This window comes from Trematomus bernacchii, unplaced genomic scaffold (assembly GCF_902827165.1).
Source record: "Trematomus bernacchii unplaced genomic scaffold, fTreBer1.1, whole genome shotgun sequence".
In the NCBI taxonomy this organism is placed as follows: Eukaryota; Metazoa; Chordata; class Actinopteri; order Perciformes; family Nototheniidae; genus Trematomus; species Trematomus bernacchii.
Genome location: NW_022987592.1, coordinates 331,353 through 341,727, shown reverse-complemented (window position 1 = coordinate 341,727; position 10,375 = coordinate 331,353). Strand labels below are relative to the sequence as shown.

General features: G+C 38.2%; 1 protein-coding gene across 1 annotated transcript; it reads right to left on the bottom strand.

Moving 5' to 3' along the window:
- Positions 1–1,162: 1,162 nt before the first annotated feature.
- nppa (natriuretic peptide A) lies at positions 1,163–3,630 on the bottom strand. Its single transcript, XM_034129163.1, has 3 exons — positions 3,457–3,630; positions 2,624–2,939; positions 1,163–1,445 (listed from the first exon to the last, which is right to left on the bottom strand). Exons 1-3 carry the CDS (start codon positions 3,565–3,567, stop codon positions 1,441–1,443), a joined length of 432 nt encoding a protein of 143 aa, XP_033985054.1. The 5' UTR covers positions 3,568–3,630; the 3' UTR covers positions 1,163–1,440.
- Between the last annotated feature and the right edge of the window lie 6,745 nt (positions 3,631–10,375).

Here is a 10,375-nt window from a genome sequence, read left to right as displayed (position 1 = left end):
ACCAATACAAGACATTCACAAAGAAACTACACTTTTATTGTGAACACAAAGATCTGCACACTGAATCAAACAGGACCATAATTTGTTTATGACAGCTGTGCCCAGTATAGGCTCACAGGTGCAGTTAGTTGGTTTCTTCATCAGGCCTGGTCCTCCTCCCAGAGAAAGACCGCTCCACCTCAGTCCTCTCCAGCCAAACCCACAGACAGGACATCTGTCACGCTGAGGTTTCTCCCAAAGTCACTGCAGCTCCCTGGACACCACGCTGTCTCAATTGATCCACACTGTGAATATGAGAGGGGAAAATGTGTGTAATAAATGCTTTAGACAATAAGAAATATGAAGTTAACTGTAAGGAGTGGCTTATTTTTTTAAATAAACAATACTATTACTGTATTTCAATATCTCACGTCTGAAATTTTAATTTAAAAGAAGAAGAGGCACCTAAAATGAAGATTGTTATTTCAATACATTTAGTTGATTTTGTCTTTTTAATTGTTTAAAGTAAAGTAGATATAACTGGTACTTAAGAATTGTAATAGTCTGGTTGTGGAGGAAGCACACAGGTAAGAGCACTAACTAGCTACCATCACATGTAACTAAGCTTGACTTGAATTTATTAAAAGTATAATTAAGTAACAGCAACAAATCAATAACTAATGTCATGCAAACATTTGAATCTTTGCTGGATCTACTGTTGAATTTACCACAAAATATATATTTTAGAAACCTGAAGGCATTTTAAGATTTGTATGCAAGTATTATCCCAAAAACTCAATACCTTAGATTATTATTGAAAGTTTTGCTGAATAGTTTCATGTTCACTTACCTTAAGCAACGTCAAATGTGCAGACCAGGAGCAACAGATGTAGGTTAGCCGGCTAGCATCACAGAGCAGCCCTGCTGAGCATGTTAGCTTAGCTTGGTAGCCTCAGCTAGGTCTGGAACTTCCAGCTCGGTGTCAGCAGGTCCCGCCTCTTTGCCCTTATTTGGATCAGGCTGGAGCAGGCGGGAGTTAGACTGATGTCACTGTCAAGACGTTAGTGGCCAACACCGCCTACTTTAGGCTTCTCGGCAACTCTGCAGAAGTTACGTCACGGACACTACGTCCATTTATATATACAGTCTATGGTTTTATTGCATGACTGAAAACACAACATCATTTTTCATATGAAAAAATATTTTATTTATCTGTTAGCAACACACCTGCACTTTAGTAGTATAATCGTTTCCTTTAGGGCCTTAATGTTATGCAGCTAATATTTACTAAACAGTAAACAGTTTGTTACATATTGACAAGCTGCCCTTGTGCCATTCAAACAGAGAAATACATACAAGATGAACTGTGACTAATGCAAAATCATACAAATGCATTCTATGGAGATGTCCTTGGCTGGAGACCAAACTATAATCCAACATGTGTCCCAGGAGGCTGTCAAACTAGCCTGAATGGAAAATGACACGAAAATAATTTGTTATAAATAACTGTACAGCAGTGTAGATTATACACATATGCATATGTATTTAATTTAAGACGCTTAAAGATGGTTCAGAGTTTTTTACATCCCACAAAATGCACAGTACACACAACTTAGTGAGGTTTTATGCTTGTTTGTTTATAGAATTGATTATTTGGTATGCTGCAGGAGTCCTGGTGTGTGTAGTGCTACAGGCTGAGATGTTCGGATGGATATTGTTCAGTGTGTTCAGACATGGAGTCAGGACGTGGTTAAAGCTAATCAGAAATGTGAACCTGATGGTGAGGAAGGGTCACCAAACTGTCAAACAAACAAAACACAGAAATCATCCTCTGTGGCCCATCATTAACCAGACTTCTATAAATTGCATAACTCAATATTTATCAGAGGTGGTAAGTAACTACGTACATTTACTCAGGTACTGTACTTAAGTACAATTTTGAGATCCTTGTACTTTACTTTAGTATTTTCTACTCGACTACAATTCAGAGGTAAATGGTGTACTTTTACTCCACTACATTTATGTAATACCTTTAATTACTTTGCAGATTTTGATTAATGATGTGAACTTTAATAAACTCTTAAATCAGACTTTAGTTCCACCTGGAGTAAATTCACAAGCTACCCTGCAGTATACAAAGTCATTCAAACTAGCTGCACCTTTACCAGCTTTGAGAACACTTTAATGATCAATCATATCATATCATATATATTATTTTGAAATGGAGCTGAATGGATCGGCACAATGACTACTGTTACTTTTGCTACTTTAACTATATTTTAATGCTAATACTTTTCAACTTTTACTTGAGTAACATTTTGAATGCAGGACTTTTACTTGTAACAGAGTATTCTTTCACTCTGGTACTTCTACTTTTACTAAAGTACAAGATCTGAGTACTTCTACTTTTACTCAAGTACAAGATCTGAGTACTTCTCCCACCTCTGATATTTATGTTGCAATGTTATCTCTGATGAAAAATATTCCAACCATGACATGTTTATTTTAGGGTAAATAATGTATTGCCATATGCAAATCTGACTTCCAAACTCTGACCCCCTAACCAGCTCAAGCGTTACCCCCCCATGCTACAATGCACTATATCTTCTATATGTTTAATTCCCTCTCCTCACTGCAGCCTCACCTCTTCCGTTGTTGCAGCCCAGACCGCTGGCGTTTCCTATCCGATCCATCCTGGCTCCGAAGCAGCTCGAGGACCGCTTCCTGGAGCCGATCAGCAGGTCCAGCAGACGGCTCCGCTCACTCTGGCCCCTGCTTGGGCCCTCCGCTGGCACTTGGGATCTCTCTGATGTCAAAGGTCGTTGGGGCCCCTCCTGGTCCAGGTTCCATCCCCGGGGGGCCTGGCTGTTGTCAGGCTGCTGGTTGGTGTCTTCATAGTTAGCTTCAGAGTCCTCCTGGTCTACTTCAGCCAGCGTCTCCTCAAAGCGCTGCAGCAAAGACTGGGGGGTGGTACAGTCTCTTTATGTTAAAGTTACACATGCGGAACATATGCTGATTGAAGAAACAAAATCCTCCCGGTGAATCTGTAACCAGGGAAAACCCACAACTTTGTGGTGTTGGGTGGTGTGATGGGTTTGGGTTGGTTAAGGCATCAACGTTTAAAGTGTTAAAGCAGGCTTGGTGATGAGTGAGCACACTGAGCGTGGGGTCAGGCCTTAGTGCAGTCTGCTCCACAGCTGAGTGTCTAAAACAGATCATCTCTTGGTTCTAGTCAAACTTTGTATGTGTTGATGATTAACTTGTATGTCATAACTACTGACACCTGTTTGATTGTATTCTTTAGAGACTAGAGAAGTAGTGCCAGCTGCTGATTATTTTAGTCGTCAAACTCCTAATATTCCCATTATAGTAATGTATTTATTGTTAACATTGGCAGTAGTGTTATTTGTTGCATCGAACAGAACAGACACACTCAGTCTTTAGTGATAAGTAAATGGGTGTGGGGAGGGTTCTTACCTTGAGCTGAACCAGGTCACTGTTGGAAGACGACCTCCCCAGTGTGTGAGCGCTGACCAGTGTGTGCTGACACAGCAGGGCTAGCAGGCCCCACAGGACCCCCGTCCTCATGATATCCTGCTGCTGCAACTACTGACACAGCCTGCACCGCAACCCTTATATACATGCCAACACACACACACACACACACACACACACACACACACACACACACACACACACACACACACACACACACACACACACACACACACACACACACACACACACAGACAACATGCACCAGACAGTCAGTGTCAGTGGCTCATCATTTTGAATATCGCCTCAAGTGCATTCTGACACCTCTGCATGATAAGACAGCTGGTCAGATGTCCCTTTAAGTGTCGCTCAGTGGTAGGTGATGCTGTGTGTGTGTGTGTGTGTGTGTGTGTGTGTGTGTGTGTGTGTGTGTGTGTGTGTGTGTGTGTGTGTGTGTGTGTGTGTGTGTGTGTGTGTCTGGCTATCATCACGCTTACCAGCATGCAGTGGCATGACCTCAAGTGCCATGATGGAGCTCTGAGCTCAGACGTGGTGTGTATTGATGGGAATGCAGCATTCACCATGCAAATACTTAACACTGTCTGCACTCCTGAGCCTGAAAATACCATAGTAGGTTAAAACAGATGCTCCTGGGTTACAGGGAGGTTAAATTAGGAGAGGAAGGAGAGATGTCATCATCAATTCAAGATATTAGTTCACACTATATATCATACGATGAACTGATGACATGTCTGTTGACCAGTCTGTTATGTAGGGTTTAGAATAGTTTAGCTGTTTTTAAAATAGTATTAGCACTTTTATACTATTTATACTGGGGAAGCTGGGGACAGCTTTTCCACTTTTGGAAATGGTGAATCTGTAACCAGGGAAAAGTCATACAGTCTTTGCTCTGTTATAGATAAGTTATACTTTATATTACATCTATAAATAGACCTAAGTGAAAACATTTAGACCTGTATAGCCTACAGTATGGTGCGATTTATAAAATGGTACCCTGACGTGTAGCTGCCGTTTGCTTTATGTATTTCTCTGACATTTTGCAATGCTTTACTGTTTATTAAACTTTGGGACAACATTACAACCTTTTTGTTTAGCTCATGCTGCTTTGAGGTAGGGCAAAAAAAAAAGCCTATTTGAAATATTTCCACCAGATTTTATCATCTTTTATTTAGGTTAAAGTTTATTTAAAGGGGACATATCATGCTATATTTGAACAATATATTGTAGGGCCATACCTATATAAAGTATATAAATATAGTTTTTTTTTCAAAATACCAAACAGATCCTGCATTTTAGCCATGCCTCATTTCGCTCTATTTGCTCTTTCCAGCCCTGTTTTTGCAGGGGGCTGATTCTGTGAGCTGCAGCTGACCACGCCCCCCTGCAGGAGAGGGGAGCGTGCTTTGAGATCAGCTGCTGGGCTGTCAGAAGAGGGGGAGAAAAAGAGATCTCCGTCCTCCGTGTTTTATTCTTATATATGATTATATAGAGTCATTATTCATTTGTTTTAACCTGTTAAGCCCGAGAGACCCCGGTACCGGGGTACTGCCGCAACATCTTGCAGGAAACAGTGTCTGAGGGCATGTTCATTTAATAAAACTATGAATGTTTTATATCCATGTAACGGGAAGAAACTCATCTAACTGATCATTTTTTTTTTTTTTTAAAAGAAAACCCACAATGCTAACACTGAGCCTCTGAATTAGCAACAAGCGAAAAATGCTAACACCTTACTGCACCGAAAATCACTCACAAAACCTTATTATTTATCTTTTCACCACATCCAACACATCGTTTCACATCGTGAGGTGACACAGAATCGATTGACACCGACATTACCACTGAATTATACGTATTTGCGACATGATAAGCAAAAACGGACATCAAAACAGGTGACGCTACAGATGAAGCGTCTTATTTTGGACAGTTTAAAATGCGAGGGTCGTGATCGGTTCGTGCACGTTCCGTGATGGCCGGCCGGCCCCCAGTCAGACTTGATACCGCCCCCATGATAAATACATTTAATTATTGTGAAGCCAGCTGCAATGGATCATTGATCCACCAGGGGGTGCAGTGGGGTTCCACACTGGAGTCATGTGAAATCAACTTCTCTGTTGTTAATAATGTTGTTTAGTCGGAAAAAACGAACGAGCCGGCTCTCCCGATTTTTAATCCTAATTTAATCATCATCATTGATGTTTATGTTCGCCGAATTGACATGAAATCACTGACAAATATGAATATTCTGTATTCAACTTCATTGAAACGATCAGGATGAGTGTTATTTTTCCCCACAATGACCAAGTCGCTGCAAATGATCCCATGTATTATGTACATGTACATGGCCACATTCTCAACAAAGTTACGTAACGAAACATTCTGTATTCCTTGCTTACTTTTTATTTAATGCTTTATAACAGCTGGAATAGTTCGTTTAGAACAGGCACCTCACTCGCAATCTGCTCCTCCGCAACGCCTACCACCTACCTCCGGCTGAAATTATGAATGTACAGTAAGGCATAGTAATCATAGATAACACGGCAGGCTCCGTTACAGTTTGTTTTCATCTGATTTCAAATATTTCAAATGTCTGAAGTTAATAAATACATTCTCAGTGTTCAAGTCAATAATAGTCATATAAGAAAAGTACTGATCTAATAACAGAGATTTTATATTATAAGGACTTTTCAATGTTCGACATCGCTCATGTGAAATACAGTAAACTGGATGTTGTGGTGCCGAGAAGCGGGGTATCAAAAGTACAAGCTAAACTTTTATTTAGCATCTGAACACACTTGTAAACAACGTGATGCCCGGGAAGCGAAGACCCGGCGGAAACAGCTGGTCTGGTTCACTAAAATGTCCGTGTACAGTATATCTGGTACTAATGTATAGCGGATCTTTGTTAAGATCCATATGTCAGTAGAGATGGGATGGCAGAAGGTGCTATATATATATATATATATATATATAATTCCAAAGCTGGTAAAGACCTTTCAAATTTAGCAATAATAGTCATGTAAGAAAAGTACTGATTTGTTCTTGAATCAACTTTTTTATGGAAAATGTTTTATGTAATTTTATTTCATTTTAAATAAAATGAAAGACATTCACAGTTAATGTAATTAGATATACATTATTAATGCCATACATTTTTAAATGTAATTAGATATACATTATTAATGCCATACATTTTTGCATAAATATTTATTCAGTATGATAGCTGTCTAACAGAAGTTAAATCCATTTCTCACTTATTCTGACAATGTACTTAACCCCAAATAAAAGAACCCAATAAAAATAGTTGTTAAATAATAGTGAAGTCACGTTGTAATAACAATAACTCATCTCTCTCGGTTTTTTTTGTTTTCTTTGTGTGCTTTGCCAAAAGCCACTGTGTCAAGTGTCCTAGTTGGGTTACCGTCCTAGTTGGGTTACCGTAACGAACAGCAGCCGGCTCTCGATTTTTAATCCTAATTTAATCGTTTATGTTCGCCGAATTGACATGAAATCACTGACAAATATGAATATACTGTATTCAACTTCATTAAAATGTTATTAACGTGCCTAAACTCAGTAATTCACTAAAAATTACTGATCCCTCCGCGTCGCGGAGGGATCTTGATCCCTGGGTGTTATTTTTCCCCATAATGACCAAGTCGCTGCAAATTATCCCGCTTATTACATGGCCACATTCTCAACAAAGTAACGACATGACTCCCAATATTAATTAAAATGCTTTTATGGATTTAGAAAATATTTTTATTGATTTAAAACATAGTTCTATGTATTGATTTAAATTTACATGCATCCGCTAAGAAAAATAGTCCGTTGTTACCGTTTTTTAAACAGTCAGAATGAAACGGCAGCTCTCAGCTGTGTGTTCACACTCCTAACTCTGATCTTTCTTTTCCAACAGTTAAGTTAACTGTAGGTTACTCTGAGTGACAAGCTTACAGTTAGTGAAGTAACACTTTTTTTTTGTGAGTCACGACCTCGCTGTTTCATTCTAACATAACGCTCCAAATATGACTGTTTCCACTCGGACTTCAATACAGCAACACCATTGTTTGGTTTCCATGGTAGCGTGTCTCTTTAGTAGCGTGCACTCCTTTCCTGTAAATTACAGGTCCAGCCAGGCAAAACAGTAATATGAAATATGAACGTTAGTTTTTAACTGAAATGATCAAATAAAGTCAAAATGTCACAGTGTTTACAAACATTGACCATACCGTTCACCAGCCCCCACCCCACTCTTTGTTTAAAACGAATTGGCCATCGGAATGTGTGTGTCCCAACCCCCCCCTGTGATATCTCTTCACAGGGGGGAGAGAGTTAGACGCTCGTGAATTGTCAACGGGGGGGGGGCCTCTCTGCACGGAGGAGCCGCGGAGAAGTGAATCACAGTGATCTGCTATTTTAAAGTAAATTCAACACATATCGACCCTAAATATAGCATATATTAAGAACGAGAAAGTGTTAACATCGTTTTTTGTAAACATATGACCAATGTGCGAGGGTGATGACATCAGAGCATCGTCCTATGGGCTTAGCCCCGGACAGGTACAACAGGTATTCACTCAGAGGGGGGTAGTTACCCATTTACATGTCAAAAAGCAACATCCAGTAGGCGGGTGGGGGATGGTGAACGTTTACATTTCTCTACAGCAGTGGTTCCCAAACTTTTTGTGCCCAAGGCACACCAAAGGACAAGTAAAAATCTCAAGGCACACCTATTGTGCGAAATAGCCCTTATAACACGTGTTATCACTCATATCATGTAAAATATCTGTAAATGTGCATAATTATTTACTAATGCCAAATAAAATGTATAGATAGAACAATCAGTGGTTCAAGTTAGTATATTCCTCAGTGTAACATATCCACTAGTTGCAAAGCTTAAACATTTTTATATATTTTTTTATTTTAAGGGAAAGGATGTTTTCACTACTCAGTTTGTCAACTATGTTACGGACAAACTTGATGTCATTACAATCATTTGATTAAGTCCTGCACTTCAAGTAAAATCAAATTTGAAAGGCTCTTGAGTCTATTCTACCATATATCCAAAGATTTTTTAAAGTTTAAAAAATAATTGTATTAAAGTTTTGTTTTTTCATGTGATATGTTCAGCACTGTCATTAAGTTTAGGGATATTTTGTATTATAAAACTACCATACAGGTCATTTTGATAGTTTTAAGAGATGTCATGTAAAACTCCAACCTGTGTAGATATACATTATACTATAAAGGATATCAGAAGCACTATTTTAGATATTTTAAATTTGAAAAAATGAGGTGCAACATAGTTGACAATGAAAGTCAAACATTTGACGCAAATAACATAGTTGACTGGACACATTATTAACCATCAGCACTATGTTAATTTCAAGGCAGAAGTGCAAAATTCCATTGATAATGATGTGTAATGACGTCTACATGTCGTACAAATTGTCAACTAGGTTACCTGTCAACTAAGTTACTACAGTTATTACAGTACTGGGTAACTCAGTTGACAGGTAACCTAGTTGACAATTTCCCTATTTTGACCCATCATTTCAATGGTAGGCCTTGCCTGGATGACCACATGTCATTTTCTTGAACAGGTTAACATCACATTTGCACATATAATTGAATTAAAATCATTAAACAATTGTAAACCATAACAATGTACGTAACATTGTTGATTGTCAATGAGTATATTAATTGACCATGTGCTATTATACATAAAATATTGTAAAAATGTAGAGGACAATCACCACAGTGTGTTCAAAATGTCTGCCAAAGAGGAACATGGCATCATGTGATGCTGGTGACATGGTATTGGGACAAACAATTTTTGAGTTAAAGGGGGAAGTTCTGTTAGTAACATAGTTGACAGAACTTTTGCGGACATTCATATATTAAGATATTTAAATTATTTAAAGGGGGAAATCAATTAAAAATATGTTATTATTCTTTAGTATTTAGACTTTTGAAATAAATGAATCATTTTTTAAATTGACTTTAATGGTTTTTATTCATTATTTTGAATCCAAGACACCCTCAACTGAAAAACGGACATAGCAAAAACTGACAATTTAAGAACATCATGACACATTTCAAGCTAAATAAAGCATAGGATGCACATAATGTTTGTGTGATATTATAACATGCTTTCCAATAATAGGCAAAATATGATATTTTTGAAGAAAATAGTTAGAATAATTATAATTATCATCAATGGACATCAATGGACATGGAATGTACCCTAAATTGTAGAATCACTCAGCAGTTACATACACCAAACCTTCCAGTTATATTCCTATCAATATTATGAAGGCTTTTACAGAAGGGTTTGGTCATATATAATTCATAGCCTGAATTATATAACATTTTATACCTAAAAACATGGTGAAAATTGATATTTTAGGGCTGTTGACAGTATTTTCTGATTTATGGAGTGATACAAAGAGATATCACTCACTCAATTTCACTTTCCACTATGTCCACCGTTGTTTTTCACAACCAATGGCAGAACTTTATTGAGGCCTGTAATTAGTCAACTACAGGTCTCTTGAGTCAGTCTTTTTCTTCCAAAAAGCTTGTGACAAGATGTTATTGCTCTTGGGGCATTAAAAACAAGATTTTAACTTTAGTTTTTTATATAATATCTGCATTTTCTATTGTGAAAAACTAAGTCTTAGTTATTTAATATATAGCGCCATCTCCTGGTTAAACCCTGAAATTGGAGAATAGTGGGAGGGCCTAACATTCCTGAATACTGGTCTTTGGCAGGCAACTGGCTGGCAGTCGGCAGGAAGCTGTATGCTGGGGTCCAAAATAAGAGGCTCCATCTGTAGGTAGCTAAAAATGCTAACATTTTTACCTTGGCTCTGTA